Source organism: Mustelus asterias, chromosome 11 (genome assembly GCF_964213995.1).
Source record: "Mustelus asterias chromosome 11, sMusAst1.hap1.1, whole genome shotgun sequence".
Classification (NCBI taxonomy): domain Eukaryota; kingdom Metazoa; phylum Chordata; class Chondrichthyes; order Carcharhiniformes; family Triakidae; genus Mustelus; species Mustelus asterias.
The window spans coordinates 20,755,212-20,779,090 of NC_135811.1; the positions used below are offsets into that span (position 1 = coordinate 20,755,212).

The window sequence follows — 23,879 nt, forward strand, 5'->3', positions numbered from 1 at the left end:
TGTTAGAATTTTATTCCAGGTGGGGCCTCATCAAGGTCCACCAAATTGCATCAAGACATCCCTGCTCCTGGACCTGAATCCTCTCACTACGAAGGCCAACATACCATTTGCCTTCTTTACTGCCTGCTGCACCTGCGTGCTTCCCTTCAGTGTACAAGGACACCCAGATCTCGTTACACTTTCCCCTCTCCTAATTTATGGTCAACCTGATAATCTGACTTCCCATTTTTGCAACCAAAGTGGATAACCTCACATTTATCCAAATTATACTGCACCTGCCAATCATTTGCCCACTCGCTCAGCTTGTCCAAATAACACTGAGTCATCTCTTAATCCTCCTCACAGCTCACTCCCAGCTTTGTGTCATCTGAAAATCTGGAGATATTACATTTAGTTCCCTCATCTAAATCATTAATATATATAATGAATAGCTGGGGTCCCAGCACTGATCTCTGTGGCACCCCACTTGTCACTGCCTGCCATTTGGAACAAGACTAGTTTATTCCTACTCCTTGTTTCCTGCCTGAATAATGAAATGGTTTCATGCATTTCAAGATGAGGCAATACTTGAAATAAATGAAACCAAAAGAGAAAATGCTGGAAAATCTCAGCAGGTCTGGCAGCATCTGTAAGGAGAGAAAAGAGCTGACATTTCGAGTCACCTTTTTTTTCTCCTTACAGATGCTGCCAGACCTGCTGAGATTTTCCAACATTTTCTCTCTTGGTTTCAGATTCCATCGTCTGCAGTAATGTGCTTTTATTTGAAATAAATGATATCAGTTCATTGAAAGTAATATGGAGCATGTTTAAAAATTGGCTAGTCTTCGATGCTCAAAATCTGACGGTGGTAGTTTAGCCCTAATTTAAACGTGTATTGCATCAGCGATACAAGAATAATGTGAAAAATTAAATGTAAACTGGTCAAATACCAACGATACAGCAAAGATCATTCGCATAAATCAGTCTGAAAAGCTAAGTAACACTAATGACCTTGATTAAGACTGCTTGCCGCTTAAAACTGAAAATCACAACGCATTTGGGACAAAGACACAGAGACCACTGTTTAACAAGTGGCAATTAATCACAGGAGGTGGTCGGATGACTAAACAAGACAACATGCAGTTTAAACATCTGGTGGCTGTTCTTCTTTGTGTCAATACTAGCACCCAGAGTACATATTAGATTGCACCTTGTAGATCATAGAATGCCTAAAGTGCAGAAGGAGGCATTCAGCCCATCGTGCCTGCACCAACAACAATCCCAACCAGGCCCTATCCCTGTAACCCCATGTATTTTTGTATATTTTAATGATGGATTTTTTGCTAACCTAAGTACAAGTTAGCTACTATTTTTTTATTCTTTTTCCTTCTAGCTTCTTTTGCAACTTTCCTCTCCTGAGTACATTGGAAATTGTTTTCACAGTGTCATAGAATCCCGACAGTGCAGAAGGCGGCCATTTCGACCATCAAGTCTGCACTGACCACAATCCCATCCAGCCCCTATCCCCGTAGCCCCACATATTTACCCTGCTAGTACCCCTGTCGCTAAGGAGCAATTTGGCATGGCCAATCAACTTAACCTGCACATCTTTGGAGTGTGGGAGGAAACTGGCGCATTCAGAGGAAAACCACGCAGACATGAGGAGAATATGCAAACTCCACACAGACAGTGACCTGAGCCGGGAATCAAACCCGGGTCCCTGGCACTGAGGCAGCAGTTCTAACCACTCGTGCCGCCCACATTACCACCCTGTGCCAGATAGGTCTTGCATATTATTTACTTGCCCTGCAGGTGGCAGCAGATTCTGATTTTCCTCTGTTTTCCTGAGCAAGCTGTCAGGACATCGACTAAAAAATGGTGTGTTCCTTTTTCAATATCACTGGATGGAGGTCCTGTGGTACAGTGGTAGTGTCCCTACCGCTGGACCAGAAATTCTGGGTTCAAGTCCAACGCGAGGACTTGTCGGCTACAGAGGGATATAGTTGAACGGACTGATAAACAATTCTGGAATCCTTCTACTATTGCCTAAATGGGAAAAAAGTGCGTGAAGAAATGCTAAGCAAAAACATCCACAGGCCCTGACTGTAATTTTTGCTAGGGGGCTTGGGCAGCAAGTGGCTTTGTGTTTCCTGCCAGACCAATCCAGCACCAAAGAGGATCAAGGCTAATAGAGGCCAAAAAAGAGCTACTTTGTTCTTACTTGTGGGATTAGCAGATCATACGGGAAGCTTGGGTATTTCCACTAGGAACTCACCACCTTCCTAATCACAAACTCCGGGTGGGACAGACCAGCAGCTGATCCTACCACTTACCCACTGTCTGGGCAGCGCAATTTTCCAGCTACTGGAATTTAATTGAGGCTGGTAATTAAGATATTACATTCCTCCATTTTAGAGCAAGAGATGATGTTTCTCGCTCACACTGCTACTCATTTGCCAAAAACTTGCCAGAGTTAAAATTGGGACCATTCTGGGATTCAATGAGCATTCATTATTACCCACTTGTACCTTGGCCATTATTGTGCTCAAGCATTGACATTCAGGTCTATATTTTCCTACTCCCACTGACTGAACTTGGGGTAGGCATAAATCAGGCGCAAGTAGAATGCTGTTTGGGGGCATGCTCCACTATATCCCAGACTCCCTACTGTTTTCCAGAGATTAGACCCATCAGAGCACAATATACCGGCTCTCCCACATGGATTTGTGGCATAGTGTAACTGGACTAATAATCCTGAGGGCCACGTTAAGGCCCTGAGGAAACAGGTTCAAATCCCACCATGGCATTATTTAAATTCAGTTAATACAATCTGGGCTATAAAGCTATTTTCAGTCATTGTGATCATCGATTGTCGTAAAATCCCATCTGGTTCACCAATGGCCTTAAGGGAAGGAAATCTACCACCCCTATTTGATCTGGCCTACATGTGACTCCAGACCCACAATAATGTGGTTGACTCTTAGCTGCCCTCTGAAATGGGCAGCAAACCATTCAGTTCAAAGACAATTGGGGATGTGCAACAAGTGCTGAAGTTGCTTGAACTTAAGACACCCACATCCCATGTAATAACAAAAAAAAATACAAATTTTATGCGAATGTGGTAACATAGCTTCTGCCATAATTCCCAGTTTTCAAACTGAACTTTGGATGAGGGGATATCAATTGGGACCTTAGAATCTAACATTCAAAGATCAGTGGAGGGTCTTTACTCCTAGATTGGCACAAAACCGTGGGAGAGGCTGAAGTACCCATTTTCCATATTTAAACATCCAGGGCCCCCTAAATAAACTTAAAGGTGGGCAAAAGTTGCACTCGCTATAGATTTATCTCAACACAGGAAAAGGGTGTTGGTAAACCTAGGCTTTAGTTTTGGCAGAACATTTTGTTCTGGAGCTCCCCTCACCAGTATTCACCCATGGCAACTAATAAAGTTCATTTATTTATTAGTCACAAGAGAGCTCACATTAACACTGAAATGCAGTTACTGTGAAAATCTCCTGGTTGCCACACTCAGGCACCTGCTTGGGTACCCTGAGGGAGAATTTAGCATGGCCAATCTGTCTAACCAGCAGATGTGTTCTCTGGATAGTGATTAGGAGAGGGTCCTGAATGTATCCCTCCCTCCTCTCTCTGCACTGCCCCCTCCCCCACTACTATCCCACTACTCAAGGACATAGAGATACCCTGACTGCTATGCCACCTAATTCAATGGAAAATATGCTTCCAGCTATGAACTGCGAAATGGCATTTATTGCACACTCCTCTTATTTTAAAATTGATGTGGACAGGTTTCTAAAGTACTCTATTTTACCACAAAGGGACAAGGGAGGGAGGAAACACAGCCAACAGAGCCCACTGACATTTTGTGTTTCAATTCAGCCCAGACTGTTGAGAAGCAGATCTGTACCATCAGTATTTGGTAAAACAAGTTTCTTGAGTATTCGTGAACAATACTTCAGATTTGGCAGTCTCATTCAGGTGTTTACCTGATACCTGACTGTGCTATATCTGAGCTGTGAGTGCTTGATGTTGAAGCTGAAATATCAACATGTAAAAGTGTTCCATTTCTCATATCGCTGAGCCCTTATCTAGATGAACACAGATTTCTTAACAAAAAAATTTTTTTTTTCCTAATTAGGCTCTACTATGTCTCTTCAGTTTTCTGACTTGCTTTATTTCCTAACAGAATTGAATGAAAAATTTATCAAGTATTTGTTCAATGGAAAGATATAATTAAAAATTGTTTAAAGTATTATTTTTTCTAAACATAACCTATAATCTTCTCCATATGTATGAGATAACAATGTTTCCCCCAGTCTATTGAGTTGAGCGCTGAGAGATTATTGTCTCTCCTAAAGATATTATGATCTCTTATGGGCTTTGAAATACGTTTAAACAAATGTCCCTTTAATTAAGAGGATTTGATGTGATCTTTAATAGTTCAGCGAACACATTCTACTAACAGCATTATTTATGGGATAATATATCAGGGAGTGGGTGGCTGGTAATATGTACCACGAGTGGTATCCAGTCAACCTTTGATTTAATTTAAATTTTGTGTTCAATCTGATTATCAGCATGGCTGGTGTAAAAAGAAACCTTAGAATCCCTACAGTGCAGGAGGAGGTCATTCAGCGCATTGAGTCCGCACTGACTCTCTTACAGAGTATCTTATCCAGGTCCTTTCCCCAACCCTATCGCCGTAACCCCCACACATTTCCCTTCGGAAATCTTCATTTTTACCTGGTCTGGCCTACATGTGACTCCAGATATGGTTGACTCTTATAGCTTTCGGCAATAATGTGGCAAGACATATGGTTCATGGGCAACTAGGGATGGAAGCCAATGCTGGCCTTGTCAGCAGTGCCCACATCCCATGAAAAACTAAATAAATATAGTGCTGATGGAATGCTTTATTGTTGGAGGTATTTGGATAAGATGTTAAACTGAGATGCTGTCGGCCTGTTCAAGTGGAATTATTCAAATGAAAATGTTCTCCAGGTGGTTGCAACCATTTATCTTTCAATTACTGTGTAACAGGTTATCTTGCTATCTCAGTACCTACAAAACACTGACTACACTTTACAGACAATAAAATGAATAAAGAAAATTACAGCACAGGAACAGGCCCTTCAGCCCTCCAGGTCTGCACCGACCATGCTGCCCGACTTAACTAAAACCCCCTACCCTTCCGGGGACCATATCCCTCTATTCCCATCCTATTCATGTACTTGTCAAGATGCCCCTTAAAAGTCACTACCGTATCCGCTTCCACTACCTCTCCCGGCAACGAGTTCCAAGCATCCACTACTCTCTGTGTAAAAAATCTGCCTCGTACATCTCCTTTAAACCTTGCCCCTTGCACCTTAAACCTATGCCCTCTAGTAATTGACTCTTCCACACTGGGAAAAAGCTTCTGACTATCCACTCCGTCCATGCCTCTCATAATCTTGTAGACTTCTATCAGGTCTCCCGTCAACCTCCGTCGCTCCAGTGAGAACAAACCAAGTTTCTCCAACCTCTCCTCATAGTTAATGCCCTCCATACCAGGCAACATTGTGGTCAATCTTTTCTGTACCCTCTCCAAAGCCTTCACATCCTTCTGGTAGTGTGGCGACCAGAATTGAACACTATATTCCAAGTGCGGCCTAACTAAGGTTCTATAAAGCTGCAACATGACTTGCCAATTTTTAAACTCAATACCCCGGCTGATGAAGGCAAGAATGCCGTATGCCGCCTTGACTACCTTCTCCACCTGCATTGCCACTTTCAGTGACCTGTGTACCTGTATACTCAGATCCCTTTGCCTATCAATACTCTTAAGGGTTCTGCCATTTACTGTATATTTCCTATCTGTATTAGACATTCCAAAATGCATTACCTCACATTTGTCCGGATTAAACTCCATCTGCCATCTCTCCGCCCAAGTCTCCAACTGACCTATATCATGCTGTATCCTCTGATGGTCCTCATCACTATCCGCAAATCCACCAACTTTTGTGTCGTCTGCAAACTTACTAATCAATCCGGTTACATTTTCCTCCAAATCATTTATATATATATATATATATATATATATATATATTACAAACAGCAAAGGTCCCAGCACTGATCCCTGAGGAACACCACTTGTCACAGCCCTCCATTCAGAAACGCACCCTTCCACTGCTACCATCTGTCTTCTTTGACCGAGCCAATTTTGTATCCACCTTGCCAGCTCACCTCTGATCCCATGCGACTTCACCTTCTGCACCAGTCTGCCATGAGGGACCTTGTCAAAGGCCTTACTGAAGTCCATGTAGACAACATCCACTGACCTACCCTCATCAATCATCTTCGTCACTTCCTCGAAAACGCGATCAAGTTTGTGAGACACGACCTCCCCTTCACAAAACCATGTTGCCTCTCACTAATACGTCCACTTATTTCCAAGTGGGAATAAATCCTGTCTCGAAAAATCCTCTCCAATAATTTCCCTACCACTGATGTAAAGCTCACCGGCCTGTAATTACCTGGATTATTCTTGCTACCTTTCTTAAACAAAGGAACAACATTTTGGCTATTCTTCAATCCTCTGGGACCTCCCCTGTAGCCAGTGAGGATACAAAGATTTCTCTCAAGGCCCCAGCAATTTCCTCTCTCAGTATTCTGGGGTATATCCCATCAGGCCCTGGGGACTTGTCTACGTTAATGTTTCTCAAGAACCCCAATACCACCTCCTTTTTGATCTCAACATGACTCAAACTATCTACACATCCAAAAATGCTTTTGAAGTGCTTGATGTCCGCTCCATGGGATATATAACATATATAGAAAGAACTTGTGTTTATATTTCTGTCAAAAATTAACACTCCCATAATGTGCCAAAGACAACTAAAGAATGAAGAATAACAGGTTAGAAGAACAAATGAGGTAGTCAATAACCGAGAGTTTGTGTTATTAGAAATGCACCGAGAATATAATGGAGTTGCGGACTGGATGAGCTGAAAGTGTTCACGTACCTGAAACTATTACTTTGTCACTACTCCAATTGTGCACTTTTCACTCTTTGCACCCAATGGCAGTATGGTTTCTGCATTTATACCTGTTTAGTTATCCTTATAGCATCAGCTATTTTAAAGAATGTGTAGAAGCAACTTCCAGAGCACTACCAATGGTATTCTATAATTGCCCATTAATTTTCTCTCCCTCTACTTTGACCATCTCCAAACACTTTTCCTTATTGAAAATCCAGAATTCCCCATGAGTGGAATCATCACACAAGCCTATTGACCATTCTTGTTTAGAAATCAAAATGACACCACCATACTCACATTCTTCACCAAGTATACATATTACCTATTCAAGCATCACTATGCACAGTTCTGCAAAGTTTGGAATTTCACTTAAGATTAGCTACAAATTGGGAAATATAAGAGGCTGTGCTCTTATATATAATACATTGCTTTAAGGCCACAAGGTTCAAGAGCAAACTAAATCTTCAAACCATAAATAGCAGCATCTTGATCTCACAGCTCAAGTAATTAAATAACTTTAATCTTTCAGTTTGTGTGAGATCCATTCAGTCCAAAACTATATGGTCCTACAGGAATGTTGGGGGCTTGCGAGCAGAACCTCCCCATATTAGGAGCAATATTTAAGCCTTGGGAAAACCTGGACTTTAAAGAAAGTTGTGCATGATGCAGCAGATGAACATAATACACATGAATTTACATACATTTGGAGTACTGCGTCCAGTTCTGGTCGCCGCACTACCAGAAGGACGTGGAGGCTTTAGAGAGAGTGCAGAGAAGGTTTACCAGGATGTTGCCTGGTATGGAGGGTCTTAGCTATGAGGAGAGATTGGGTAAACTGGGCTTGTTCTCCCTGGAAAGACGGAGAATGAGGGGAGATCTAATAGAGGTGTACAAAATTATGAAGGGTATAGATAGGGTGAACAGTGGAAAGCTTTTTCCCAGGCCGGAGGTGACGATCACGAGGGTCACGGGCTCAAGGTGAGAGGGGCGAGGTATACCTCAGATATCAGAGGGACGTTTTTTATACAGAGAGTGGTGGGGGCCTGGAATGCACTGCCAAGTAGGGTGGTGGAGGCAGACATGCTGGCATCATTTAAGACTTACCTGGATAGTCACTTGAGCAGTCTGGGAATGGAGGGATACAAACAAATGATCTAGTTGGACCAAGGAGCGGCACAGGCTTGGAGGGCCGAAGGGCCTGTTTCCTATCTTTCCTATCTTTCATGAATGAGTGGAAAATGCTAAGCTGTGCATTTACGTGCAGTTATTAGCTTCTCAGAGATGAAATACATATGGAACAGATAATCTTCAATATTGTTGAAAAGAAATGTGCTTTCAAAGCTTTTCATCTTGCACTCAGCAGGACAGCTACTCAAGATAAAACAACAGTAAAGGGAACAACAATTTATACTGCCTGAGAAGAGAGTTTTTTTATTCATTCATGAGATGTGGGTGTCACTGAACATAAGAACATAAGAACATAAGAAATAGGAGCAGGAGTAGGCCATCTAGCCCCTCGAGCCTGCCCCACCATTCAATAAGATCATGGCTGATCTGAAGTGGATCAGTTCCACTTACCCGCCTGATCCCTATAACCCCTAATTCCCTTACCGATCAGGAATCCATCTATCCTTGATTTAAACATATTCAACAAGGTAGCCTCCACCACTTCAGTGGGCAGAGAATTCCAGAGATTCAACACCCTCTGAGAGAAGAAGTTCCTCCTCAACTCTGTCCTAAACTGACCCCCCTTTATTTTGAGGCTGTGCCCTCTAGTTCTAGTTTCCTTTCTAAGTGGAAAGAATCTCTCCCTCTCTACCCTATCCAGCCCCTTCATTATCTTATAGGTCTCTATAAGATCCCCCCTCAGCCTTCTAAATTCCAACGAATACAAACCCAATCTGCTCAGTCTCTCCTCATAGTCAACACCCCTCATTTCTGGTATCAACCTGGTGAACCTTCTCTGCACTCCCTCCAAGGCCAATATATCCTTCCGCAAATAAGGGGACCAATACGGCACACAGTATTCCAGCTGCGGCCTCACCAATGCCCTGTACAGATGCAGCAAGACATCTCTGCTTTTATATTCTATCCCCCTTGCGATATAGGCCAACATCCCTTTTGCCTTCTTGATCACCTGTTGCACCTGCAGACTGGGTTTTTGCATCTCATGCACAAGGACCCCCAGGTCCCTCTGCACAGCAGCATGTTGTAATTTCTTTCCATTGAGATAATCCAATTTGCTATTATTTCTTCCAAAGTGAATAACCTTGCATTTGTCAACGTTATACTCCATCTGCCAGATCCTCGCCCACTCACTCAGCCTGTCCAAATCTCTCTGCAGACCTTCTACGCCCTCCACACGATTCACTTTTCCACTTATCTTTGTGTCGTCTGCAAACTTTGTTACCCTACACTCAGTCCCCTCCTCCAGATCATCTATATAAATGGTAAATAGTTGAGGCCCCAGTTCTGATTCCTGCGGCACGCCACTAGTTACCATCTGCCAACCAGAAAAGCACCCATTTATTCCGACTCTCTGCTTCCTGTCGGCTAGCCAATCCCCAATCCACGCTAACACCCTACCCCCAACTCCGTGTGACCCAATCTTCTTCAGCAACCTTTTGTGAGGCACCTTATCAAACGCCTTTTGTAAATCCAAAAACACCGCATCCACAAGTTCCCCTCCGTCAACCGCACTAGTCACATCTTCATAAAAATCCAACAAGTTCGTCAAGCACGACTTTCCCCTCATGAATCCATGCTGCGTCTGCTTAATCGAACCATTCTTATCCAGATGGCCTGCTATTTCTTCTTTAATGATGGATTCCAGCATTTTCCCAACTACATACGTTAAGCTAACCGGCCTGTAGTTACCCGCCTTTTGTCTATTTCCTTTTTTAAACAGCGGCGTAACATTAGCCGTTTTCCAATCCGCCGGCACTACCCCAGAATCCAACGAATTTTGATAAATAACCACTAACGCATCCGCTATTACCTCTGACATTTCTTTCAGTACCCTGGGATGCATTCCATCCGGGCCCGGGGACTTGTCCACCTTCAGTCCCATTAGTCTACCAAGCACTGCCTCCCTGGTAACATTAATTGTATTGAGTACCTCTCCTCCTACCAACCCTCTATCGTTAATATTCGGTAAACTATTTGTGTCTTCCACCATGAAGACCGACACAAAAAACTTATTTAAAGTTTCAGCCATTTCCTCATTTCCCACTATTAAATCCCCCCTCTCATCCTCCAAGGGTCCAACATTCACTCTTGCCACTCTATTCCTTTTTATATATTTGTAAAAGCTTTTACTATCATTTTTTATATTTAGAGCTAGTCTAGCTTCATAACCTATCTTTCCTTTCTTTATCGCTTTCTTAGTCGTTCTTTGTTGTTTCTTAAAGTTTTCCCAATCTTCCGATTCTCCACTATTTTTGGCCACTCTGTACGCATCAGTCTTTAATTTAATACTCTCCTTAATTTCCTTCGTTATCCACGGCTGGTTATCCCTTTTCTTACAGCCCTTCTTTATCACCGGAATATATTGTTGCTGAGTACTGAAAAGGATCTCCTTAAAAATCCTCCACTGTTCCTCAGCTGTCCTACCTACCAGTCTGCTCTCCCAGTCCACCTTAGCCAATTCAGCCCTCATCCTATTGTACTTCCCTCTGTTCAAACAGAGGACAGTGGTATGGGACCCTACTTTCTCCTCTTCCATTTGTATCAGAAATTCGACCATATTGTGATCACTTGACCCAAGAGGATCCTTCACAAGAACATCCTTAATTCTACCTACCTCGTTACACATTACCAGATCTAAGATAACTCGTTCCCTCGTCGGTTCTATAACATACTGTTCAAGGCAACTATCCCGACAGCATTCTAAGAACTCTTCCTCCATCCCACCACTTCCAACTTGACTCAGCCAATCAATATGCAGGTTGAAGTCCCCCATGATTATTGCACGCATCCATTATTTACTTGTTTATAGCCCTCCCCACCTCAACATTATTATTTGGGGGCCTATAGACCACGCCTACTAGTGTCTTTCTCCCTCTACTATTCCTTATCTCTACCCATAACGATTCCACGTTTTGTTCCTTAGAGCCTATGTCATCCCTCACTACTACCCTGATATTATCTTTTATTAACAGAGCTACCCCACCACCTTTTCCTTCCTGTCTATTCTTCCTAAATGCCTGATACCCCTGGATATTCATCTCCCAGTCCTGGTCTCCATGCAGCCACGTCTCTGTAATGGCTACTAGATCATACCCATTAGTGCTGATTTGCACCATCAACTCATTAACTTTGTTCCGAATGCTTCTTGCATTCAGGCAAAGTGTCTTTATTCCAGCTTTTATCACTGGTTGGGCAAGAATTTATTTCCCATCCCTAATTGCCCTTGAACAGAGTGGCGTCCATATTGCTGTAGATCTGGAGTCACATGTAGGCCAGACCAGACCAAGGCAAGCGATTTTATGGTCACCATTAGAATTCCTGATTGTTGTATGGAATTTAAATTTCACCATCTGCCATGCTGGGATTCAAACCCAGAGCATTATCCCAGTGACATCCTCATCCAATGAATGAATAAAAATCTCTCTTCTCAGGCAGTATAAATTTATCCTGTATAGCTGTTCTGATGAGTGCAAAATGGAAATCTTCGATGGCACCTTTTCTTCAGCATTACTAAAGATTATGGGCGTGATCTTACTAGTCATCTTTGCCTTGCTCCTGCTGCAGCGAGGTTGGAGAATTTGGCACTCAACCAAACCTCCGTTCACTGCAACAGGATGAGAAAATCCTGCTGGCGTCAACGGTCATAACATTCCGGCCTAGCTGTTTCGTTTCGGACGAGCTGATAGCTGCACGTAAATGCACAGCTTAGCATTTTCTACTCATTCGTGTGTATTATTTATCTGCTGCATCATACAGTCTCTGGATTACTATCCAATGACAACATCACAATGCCACTGCCTCTCCTTGCACTCATCTTGCCATAGCGAATGCAGCAGAGAACTGTTTACTGCTCTGAATTTGAAACAAAAACTGGCCGTTAACAGGGCAGCACGGTGGCACAGTGGTTAGCACTGTTGCCTCACAGTGCCAGGGACCCGGGTTCAATTCCGGCCTCAGGTGACTGTCTGTGTGGAGTTTGCACATTCTCCCCATGTCTGCATGGGTTTTCTCCGGGTGCTCCGGTTTCCTCCCACGGTCCAAAGATGTGCGGTTAGGTTGATTGGCCATGCTAAGTTGCCCCTTAATGTCCCAAGATGTCTAGGTTAGGAGGGTAAATATGTGGGATTACGGGGATAGGGGCTGGGTGGGATTGTTGTCAGTGCAGGCTCAATGGGCCAAATGGCCTCCTTCTGCACTGTAGGAACTCTGAGTTAACTGTACTCTTGGCTGCATTCTCCATGTCAATGTCTCCACCAATAGAATCCACTTACCATCCAATCAGGCAGTATAAATTGTCATTCCTTTTACTGTTGGTTTATCTTGCGTAGCTGTCCTGATGAGTGCAAAATGAAAAACTTTGGTTGCATGCCTTTTTTTTTAGCAATACTCAAGATAACCTTTAGAGAATTGAGAAGAAAAGGCACCTAGTAGTGCAGCAGAGAATTGACACACTTGCTACTGAATCATTAGAATATGTAGACATTTTTACATCTCTCATCACTACCAGTACATTTACAGATCTGGGAACACCATCACTGCACTTAACTCCAAAGACGGCATCAGTATCACTCGATAGCTGGGATATATATATACTTAGTATCGATCACTGCAAGTAATCTTTAGGTAATGTGGAAACAACCAAAAGCAAACACGAGACCTCTCGGTACTAAATATTCTCATTACCAAACAACCAGTTGCTTTCCCTGTTCCCAACCATTTCCGCGAGGCCCCCGGAGATGGGACATGTTCGATAGCGGATAAGCTGTGAATAAATAGTCATTGCCTCATCAATATTGGGTTTCAGAAGAATGTTTCAATCCTTGGCCCTTTCTAGATTTCAGTGTTGAGACGTCCCCATCGCTGGACAACAACAACCTGCTGAGTTATTCCGGCATTTTCTGTTTTTGGTTCAGATTCCAGCATCCGCAGTATTTTGCCTTTGCAACAATATGTTTTAAGGGTTAGTAGTGTACTCACAAATAGAACACAAAGGTATAGAGATATGTTGCTGCCCCACGATGGAAACCTTCTGGAAATTGGATATATTCCTATTCCAGGTGAATTCTCCAAATACCCTAGCAGGATTGATAGCTGCACACGCAGTTAAACTGCAAATGGTTTCTGCCCGTACCAAACAAAACCCTCAAAAATAACTTACGAAATATATAATTTTTAAAAATTACACATCTTTGATGTCAGCCATAATGTTGGTTATTCAATGTGAATGATAAAGAAGTACAGAGCGGAAAGTTGTTGCATATATACAGTGGTTCTGTCTGCAACAATAATTTGTAAGATTTTTAATTCTCGTCAAATCTCTCACTGGCCTCCCCTCTCCCAGTCTCTAGCCCTACAACCATCTGTGATTTCTGTATTCCTTCAACTCTGACCTTCTCTGCATTCCCCACTCACTTCAACCCACGGTTTGCAGCTGCTCCTTCAGCTGTGTTGGCCCTTAGGCTCTGCAATTCCCTTCCAAAACCTCCCAATCTCTCCTCCTCTAGGACCCTTCTTAAAACCTACCACTTTGACCAAGCCTTAAATCATAAAATGCAAGTTGCTGTTTCTAGAAATGTTAATATAATTTGGACTTTAAACTTTAAAACTAGTTGACATATGGCAGTAAAAGCAAGCCAAATTTAGTGCCCAGGTTTCCTGCCTTGATTAGTTATTTGGTACTTTTTTGATTAATATTCCTCATGAGGTTTAACAATTTTCCAGTGTTCTTAGAAGTTCCTGACCTTGAGAGAAGTCGATTAAGAAGAGACCACATAAAAGAGTGCAGCTATTAAACCGCACAGGTAAGGTAAATCTGCAGCAATATTTCAAGGTAAACTAGGATTTCAGAAGGACTATGCAAAAAAATCTCAAATAACTTCATATAGAGAGGGGCCATATCGTGAGGGGCAGCACGGTGGCACAGTGGTTAGCACTGCTGTCTCACAGCACCAGGGACCCAGGTTTGATTCCCGGCTTGGGTCACTGTCTGTGTGGAATTTGCACATTCTCCCCGTGTTTGCATGGATTTCCTTCGGATGCTCCAGTTTCCTCATACAGTCCAAAGATGTGCAGGTTAGGTGGATTGGCCATGCTAAATTGCCCCTTAGTGTCAGGGGTGTCTAGCGAGGGTAAATGCATGGGGTTCTGGGGATAGGGACTGGGTGGGATTGTAGTTGGTACAGACTTGATGGGCCGATAGCCTCCTACTGCACTGTTAAAGTTAAAGTTTATTTATTAGTCACAAGTAAGGCTTACATTAACAGTGCAATGAAGTTACTGTGAAATTCCCCTAGGGAACTGTAGGATTCTATGAGAGTTAGCTGACACTTTGAACCGTCCTGAATCTTTGACTTTTCTTTATGCAGCATCATGTCAACCATTGTTGTCTGAATCGGCGTCCAACATATAATGGCGACTTATGAAAATTTCTAAATGTGCACACCAAATCAATGTGGAGGGAAGGTCTTTGTGATTGGATCAGCTAACAAGGCCAAATAACTTGCACTTGCCTCTAATCTGAGTTTAAGCATTAAATTGGACAGAATGTGGGAACCCTAAAGAAATCCTAAATAGTCCAATTCAAGTCCTGAAGATTCTGAATCAGATCTTGCATTCAGTCTCAATTGTCAGTAATATTCTGTTCACTTTTCAATAATCAATTAATACTGTTGGGTAAATCAAGAGATTACTGCAATCTTGCAATGCTTTCTTAGAACAGCAATTGGCTTATGTGTACACTTAGAAACTTTCTAGAATTTGTTATGATTTTGTAGGAAAAATTAAGAAAACTGCAAGATGCAATGGCGATGAATTGCATTCCTCTTGGAGGAGATAAACATCATGCAGTTAGAGGGATACTGACCCAAAACCCCCATTGCGAGACCGCCTAATGCGATACCCATAGCATTGCCTCTTTCTTCATCATTAGTATAAACACTGGCCAGCATCCCCATACCTGTGTGAGAAAAGAGACATCTGTCAGTCTGTGTAAATATTGCATGATGCTAAATACTAATGTCATCGGAACTGGGATGATAACATGACTTCTCAATGAAGTAAAATGTCGGTCTAGCTTCGTTATGTAAATACAGAATATGTCACACTGAATTTCCAACGGCCAAATATTGCGCAATATTTAAATAATGTAAAATCACATTCCAAAGGAAAGCTGGAAGGATTGTAATCCTGGAAAATATTAAATGTATATTTGATTTAAAACGAAAATTAACTGCACTTTGAAGCAACTGGAAAATGTAACAGCAATGAAGCTTAAGTATGTATTCTAAAATTTTAACATGATCAATATTGAATTACAGGTAGTTGTTAGGCTAACATTTCTGGCACAATGGTATGATAGTTACATGGGAGATTATTCTATTAGAGATGCCATTATTTTCCTGACACTTTGACAATTGCCTCTTACCTGCCACAGAGGAACATGAGGATCCTATACCCTGGAGAGACCGGGCTAAGAATAGTAGAACGTAACTCTTTGAGAAAGCAAACACTGTAGGAGTAAAAAGATAGACGAGTATTATCTAAGTACAATTAATTCAAAAGTTAAAGTTATGGGGTGGGGGGGGGGTGGTTGCTAACTATAAAAATCAATGGGTTTAGGTCATGTGGGAAGCAAAAGTTTTGAAAATCAGAATTCTGACCCAAACCTAACCCCAACCCACCCACTTCCAGCTCTGACAGAGGCAAGGTGGTGAGTGGGTGACCAGCCCACTCCAAGGAGGTTGGTTGAAATTTTAAATATTATAACAAAGTTACGAGCCTCATTGTAATTCAGCTTTTTGTATTTAATTGTGGATGGCTGAGTTCCGTAAATCTCCAAAAACCTGGCAGTTATATATCCTCACAGATTACGTCTGCCATTTCCATGGAGAGTGTGCCATTACACCTGCTGAATCCAGCATGAAGGCTTGAGGCCTCTGAACCCACCTCCCCTGGGCCTCTAATTCCATCCCCCCACTCCTCTTAGTCTCTGATTCCTCCATCCTACCACCCCCCCCTCACCCACCTCATGCCACTACCCACAAGACCTTCAACATCACCCAACCAGGACCCTGGATTACCCCCATCTCCCACCCTGATTGACCAGCCCCTAAGCCCCTCTTTTGGATTGACCCACGCTCGGCACAGCATTCCTCTCCCCTGCCTCCCCTGACCAACCTCACCAGCTGAAGATATCACCCATCCCTGCCAAACTGGAAAGAAAATAAGCTTGTTAATCAGACTGGCTTCCTAGTGGCGAACTGACTGGTAGTGTCACACACACGTGATGCTAAAATTCCACAAGTTTGGGGGAATTCCAAAACTCTAGGGTTCCATACCGACTTCCCTGCTCCCAGCTCTAGTTAAAAAGGTAAGTAAAGTCATCATAATCCCAGATGACCATAGGCTGCTCTCACTTTTGAGGGGGAGAGCTGGCAGGTGGTGATTTCACCAAAAGGGCACCACAACTCAGGCGAGAGGCAAGGCTGAGAAGGCGGGGCCTTTGTGAATGACTTCAGCTGGTACGGGAATTGAACCCATACTGTTGGCGTCGTTCTGCATCATAAACCAGCTGTCCAGCCAACTAAGCTAAACCAAAAAATTACTGACCTATAGTTTTATGGTCAATTCAGCTTTGCCATAGCAAAGGCCAGATAAAGCTTTTATTGTCATTCAAATTGAATAGCATTCTCAAAAATAAAGTGCAAACAAATGGGATGTTTATTTCATTAGTCACATGTAACTGCGATTATGTTAAAAAGACTCTACGCCCACAAACTCAATAAGGATTCAAATCTTAATTGTTCTGGCTAAACTAAAAAATAAACTTTAAATACTTACTAACTGTTGATATAAACATGATGATAAACCCTGCAAACATTGGAATTTGATATCCTATCCTGGAAACAAAAAAAATCCAATTAATGTGAATAAATACTTAACCATTGTATAGAATAATTTACAGCAGGAAGATGTTCCTTTCTAAACAGACAGCTCATATGCAAAGAACATTGTGGTTACCTGCACAGTGATGTGATATGTATCTACTCTACAGTCAGTAATTTGATACGCAAAAATACTATACCATAGGCAGTATAGGGGAGGTGACGGCCAAGTGCTTTTATCGCTAGACTATTAATCCAGAAACTCAGCTAATGTTCTGGGGACCCGGGTTCAAATCCCACCATGGCACACAGTGGAATTTGAATTCAATAAAAAAAATCTGGAATTAACAATCTATTGATGCCCATGAAACCATTGTCGATTGTCGGGAAAAACCCATCTGGTTCACTAATGTCCTTTAGGGAAGGAAATCTGCCTACATGTGACTCCCAAGCCACAGCAATGTGGTTGACTCTCAATTGCCCTCTGCGGGCAACTAGGGGTGGGCAATAAATACTGGCCAGCCAGCGATGCCCATGTCCCATGAATGAATTTTTAAAAAAGTTTTGTTTGATTCTGTTTTGAGTTGCTGAACTTTATCACTTGCATGATAAACTCTTGCCAGTTGGTATTTTGAATAGGGTGCTGGTATGTTCGTGGAATAAAATAGGCAAAGATGGTTACTTAAGATCAGAATACACTTCATTTTGTAATGACCACACCATTAAGTTAATTTTTCAAAATCCATGCTTGAAACAATGTCATGCTATCTCTTGATCTGTTGAGTAATCGATTATTTGTATCGGTCTGTATACACACATATCCAAGCAAATTTTCTGTCCTGCTATCACATGTTTACACATAACACACACTTGCTCTCACCTGCTATCATAGGCATATATTCTCCTACCATTGTGATGAACACATCCTCCTTTGCAATACACATTCTGTCAGACTATCATAGACACACGCACACACTCTGCTGTTATCTTGTATGTATTGGCTATTGCTATCACACAAGCCCTGTCACTTACAGATACAAATAGCCTCTTCTGCTGTTGTACATAGATATATTCCACCCATTATCCACCCACCACAAACAATCTTTCCTGCTATTAGACATAGACATATCGTTTCTGATCTCTCAAACATATATTCACTCACTCAAAAATGACCACTCTCTCATGCCTGCAGGAGTACAAACATTGACAGTGATACATACACATATAATTAACACAGTGCTCTTCTGTAATGTGCACACATGCAAATATGGATACAACCCCTTTTGAAACTATGCAGGCTGATATTTGTGACACATTGTCACAAGAGAGGCTTTTAACAAGTATAAGGGGAGTAAGTTTGCGGGGGCATTAGTGGAGTACAGAACATGCAGGATGGAGCTTAAGAAGTCAATTAGGATAGCAAAGAGGGCATATGAGAAAGCTCTGGCTGGTAAAAGTAAGGAAAATTCTAAGATATTCTATAAGTATATCAATGGGAAGATGATAACCAGGGAGAGAGTAGAGCCCATTAAGGACCAAGGGGAAGATCTGTGCGTGGAGGCAGAGGATATTGGTCGGGTGTTAAAACTGTTAAATATTTCACATCTGTCTTCACCCATGAGAAGGAGGAGGTAGTTATGGAACTCTGGGAGAGAGACTGTGAGGTTCTTGAGCAAATTGTCATAGGGCGTGACAAGGGATTGGAGGTATTGGTGAGCTTAAAAGTGGAAAAATCTCCCGGTCTGGATGAATGGTGTCCCCAGCTGCTGTGGGAGGTGAGGAGGAGATTGCAGGGGCTCTGACCCAAATTTTTAATTCCTCCCTGGTCACTGGGGAGATGCCAGAGGACTGGAGAACAGCTAATGTGATCCCACTATTTAAGAAAGGTTGTAGAGACAAGCCAGGGAACTACAGACCAATGAGTCTCATGCCTGTGGTTGGGGAGCCACTATAGAAGATTCTGAAGGGGAGAATCTATCTCCATTTGGAGAGGCAAGTTATGATCATGGATAGTCAGCATGGTTTTGTCAGAGGGCGGTCATGCCTAACAAATTTGATTGAATTTTTTGAGCATGTAACCAAATGTGTAGATGAGGGGTAGTGTTGTTGATGTAGTTTTCATGGATTTCAGCAAAGCCTTTGACAAAGTCCCACATGGAAGACTTATTAAGGCAAATATACATGGGATACAGGATGATCTGATAAGGTGGATTCATAATTGGCTTAGGGGTAGGAGACAGAGGGTGACGAAAGCGGCAGCTTTAGTGACTGGAGGCCAGTGACGAGTGGCATACCACAGGGATCCATGCTGGGCTCTCTATTGTTCTTCATTTATATAAAAGACATAGATGACTATCTGGGGGTTTGGATCAGTAATTTTGCCGATGACAAAAAGATTTGCCAGGTGGTTAAGTGTTGAGAGTCTTGGGTTACAGAAAGATAAAGATGAGATGGTCAAATGGGCGGATAAGTGGCAGGTGGAATTTAACCCTGAAAGGTGTGAGGTGATACACTTTGGAAGGAGTAATTTGACAAGGAAGTATACTATGAAAGGTCTGACGCTGGGAAGTTTCAAAGAACAAAGGGACCTTGGTGTGTTTGTCCATAGATCTCTGAAGGTGGAAAGGCAGGATAATTGAGTGGTGAAAAAGGCATATGGCACACCTGCCTTTATCAATCGGGGTATAGATTACAAAAGTAGAGAGGTCATGATGGAGTTATATAGAACTTTGGGAGGCCACAGCTGGAGCACTATGTGCAGCTCTGGTCACCACATTATAGGAAGGATGTGATCGCACTGAAAGGGGTGCAAAGGAAATTCACCAAAATGTTGCCTACGATGGAACATTCAAGTTATAAAGAGAGGTTGGATAGGCTTGGGTTGTTTTCTCTGGAGCAGAGAAGACTGAGGGGCGACCTGTTCAAGATTATGAGGGTTGACCTGTTCAAGATTATGAGGGGCATGGACAGGCTGGTTAGGGAGCAGTTGTTCCTCTTAGTTGAAGGGTCAGTTACGAGGGTTAAGGGTTAGTTAAAAGTGAGAGGTGGGAGGTTTAGGGGGGATTTGAGATAAAGCTTTTTTACCCAGAGGGTGGTGACGGTCTGGAATGCACTGCCCAGGAGGGTGGTGGAGGCGGGATGCCTCACATCCTTTAAAAAGTACCTGGATGAGTATTTGGCATGTCATAACATTCAAGGCTATGGGCCAAGTGCTGGCAAGTGGGATTAGGTGGGCAGGTCAGGTCATTTCATGCATCGGTGCGGACTCGATGGGCCAAATGGCCTCTTCTGGCATTGTAGGATTCTGTGATTGTATCTGGACACATTTTTATTCCATATTGACAGGTGAAGGTGAGCTAAGGCTCATCTGGTAGACTTTTATCTTTGCCTCATGGACACCATCTGAATAGAGTTCAAGAAACAGAATATGGCTAGATGGATCACACCCTCTATTCATTTGAAAGATAAAAATATACCCCATAGTTGCACCCACTCAGTTTTCAAGTGCTGGTTTCAAGGGATGTAGTCTGTCTTGTTTTGAAACTCCTTTATCCAAATGACTGTAGAAATGTGCACTGATCTAGATTCCCAATGTCAGTCTTTTGCAGGTGTTGCCAAAAAGGCAAGTTATATGTAGATTGAATGTAAAGTACAAAGTACACTGATTGAGGAACTTTAATCTGTAACTTACTGTTAATTGTGCATTTCAAAAATTTGTCATAGCTCTCATTATGCAGAATTTCCAGCTGGCTATTTGGTTCAACCAGCCCATGCTGTTGTTTCTGCTACTCAGGAACCTCTACACTATTTATGCAATCTCACCCAATGAGTATATCCATCTACCCTTTTCTCCATCTATTCTATTCTTCATGTACACATCTAACAGGTTTCACATGATGTCTATGTACTTTTACAAGAAGCAAGGTTTCTAGGGAGAGCACTTCCATTTGATCAACAATTTGCAAGTTGAAGTGACCATCTAATTTGTATATCTCACAGGGAAGGTGGGAGATAGACTGTGTACCTGAAGACCGTGCAATAGAATTCTCGCCAGCACAAATGTAAAATGTATATGATGAGGTTAAAGACTAGGGAGAGTAAACGCAGGATGTTCGGGTGGTTTAGACCCGGAACTGGAAGTAGCTCAGTGAGTATCCATGGAGAAAACAGATAGACAACCATTCCAGCGTCGATCTCCCATTCCTGAGAGGGTTTTAAACCTGGGAAAGTGACTTTTTAATTCATTGTGGGGGTCGCTGGCTAGACCAGCATTTATTGTTCTTCCTTCGTGTCTGTACTGTTGGGAGCGTTTCCAGCACTTTAATTTTTAAAAATAATTTCAGGTTTGTATCGCTCTTTACCCATTGACATGGTTCGTTCATTCCGAGGGACAATCATTTATTCCAGAAGATCCACATGGAGTGCAAGTTCTATTGCAAGACCCAGTTACTCACCTATTTGTCAGCGGCCCTATGAAGGGGTTTGTCACAAGCTGCACGGTGGCCTTTGAGGCGAATAACAAACCAACTTGGACATTCTCATTCAGCAAGTCCTTGTCCTTATTTAAGCAGCTCCTGTTGGAATCGGCTGCCCCAGTCGTGTTGGCCACAGAGGGCTGCATTGTTCTCAATCCCTTCCCCCTCTCTCCTCCCTCGCTCTCCGGCTCCGTTGTCATTGTCGAGTTGTCATAATAGGAAAATATTTTCTGAAATCGAGTGGCGGAAACAGCACCCGGGGTCTGGGTCGGGCTTTCTTCCAGTGATTGGTGGTGAAGGGCGTACAGGTAACTGGGGATGATGGGCACTGCAAAACATTACAGCAGTTACACTTTCAAACTCGCACCAAAAAGTCGAGCAGCTCATCCCTGTAAGGACACAAGACACATGGTAACAATATTAATCTGATAGTTCCGTGGTTGTAATGATGCAGCTTGGATCTGGGCAAGCCCCGCATACTTCTCTAATGTACCGCCGACAAATGGAACAAGTTCAACTCCTAACACTGGTGTTAGGAACCTGGACAACACCTTCAAACTTGCATTTTTTTCTGATGAATGTTGACATTATACACTAACCCTGGAATAGAAAAGGAGGAGTGTGCATTTAGAACGGTGTCCAGGTCATTCTGAACCGTAGAAATGAAATGGTCTCTCTACTTCAATTGTTACTGATGTGCGTGGCGGGTCGATTTATCACTCGGTTAGTACGATTAGCTATTGTTTTCACTTTCTCCATTGGGAATTCAACATTGAATTTGGACCCTCTGCCTATCAGTCGAAGATGTGCTGGTTAAAGTGTGGCTACAGTATATGCTGTCATATTTTGCACTAAATACTCTGACGTTTCTTCAGTTTGGAGTGGAGGAGGCGTTCGGACAGCGCACCTCATGTATCCTTGTTTCTGCTGTACAAACGGGGGTACTTAGTCACTGGTTCTCCGTTGCACACGGACATCAAATGTACAGTAAATACACTTAGCAAAATAACACCAAACAATCGGCGTCTTTCATTGACCTGCTTCTTAAAAAAAAGTCTAAGGGCATATTGAAAAGGATCAAAAGTTTTAGTCGCGTTCAACGCTGACAATAGTTGTTTTTAGAGGGATTGTACCGTGTTATGATTGGTTTGTATAACATGAGCCCGACTAACCCATTAGGACAGAGTGAGTCCGCAGAGTGAGCTCCCTCTAGTTACATTTACAGCATATTTTGTACTCCCCTCATGTTGGAGCATGCAGGCGAATCATTTAATCCAACAATCCTCATCCTCAAATAGCAATTTCACTCCCTTTCTTCCCCACTGTTGTCTTTTTGCTCGTTGCGTGTCCCCCTTGTCGTTGCAATAATGCGTTTATCATTCCGAATTTAAAACGTGAGAAGTATTAGCCCACTAGTTCCAATGTTGTGAAATTGTATTACAAACCCTTCAGTAGATCGAGACAACTTTCACTCCGGCCGCCCATCAAAGAATGATGAGGAATAGATGAAGATTAAACAATCGGAATGAAACGCACGAAAAGTAACCGGCAGCCCGACTCCAGAACTTTCAATTCTGTCCGCAAACAGATTGTCAACTTCCATTGTTTTAACTGGATCTCTCTTAGATAAAGCAGCGATGAAAAGGCGGTTTATTGAAGTTGCTTAATATCTGCTTTCAGAGATTAAAATGGAAGAGCATTATTCTTGCTTGATGGTCGAATCAGGTTATTTCATCAATAATGTTCCAGCAAAACTATACTTTCCGTCATTGGAAACAACTTAGGACTCCCAGTGTTTCCAATCCGATACAAACGACATACCTTGAAGTGTTTACAATCTGAAATAAATGGTTGGAGTGTGGGGAAAGGAGCGGGTGACCCACCTTCAGTCTCTTCCACCATTTAATTTAATAAAATCATTCCTAAACAGTGACCCAACTCTGTAAACCCACATCCACCTCATATCCCTTGGTAATATCAATTTCAGATTTAAAACGGACCTCGCCTCAGTTGCAGTTTTGCTAAAAGTTCTGAACTTTTGGTATGTAAAAATGTTTCCTAACTTCAACGTGGGAAGATTTGGCTATGTTCCCTAGCACTAGTTTGCATAGCTAGTTCAATTCCTCTTCGAAATCTTTGATCAAATCACCATTACTCTTCTAAATTCCAAGGACTAACTCTCGTTATAGTTAGTATATTCTCAGTTTTAATGTCATCACTCTGACAAATCTTCACTGCATTTCATCCAAGTCCAATATAGTCTACGGATGGCGTGGTGTCAGAACTGAACACAATACTCTAATTGTGACCTAACCAAG

The 23,879-nt window shown here is 42.5% G+C and overlaps 1 protein-coding gene across 1 annotated transcript in view; it reads right to left on the reverse strand.

The window, feature by feature from the left end:
• Positions 1–23,879, reverse strand: part of slc18a2 (solute carrier family 18 member 2) — a 46,187-nt gene that overhangs the window by 19,624 nt on the left and 2,684 nt on the right. Inside the window, exons 2-5 of the mRNA XM_078224351.1 lie at positions 21,541–21,889; positions 17,043–17,101; positions 15,628–15,711; positions 15,067–15,159 (exon numbers count right to left, since the gene is read on the reverse strand). Coding sequence (XP_078080477.1) covers positions 15,067–15,159; positions 15,628–15,711; positions 17,043–17,101; positions 21,541–21,889 — 585 coding nt within the window. The remainder of the gene's footprint in view (positions 1–15,066; positions 15,160–15,627; positions 15,712–17,042; positions 17,102–21,540; positions 21,890–23,879) is intronic.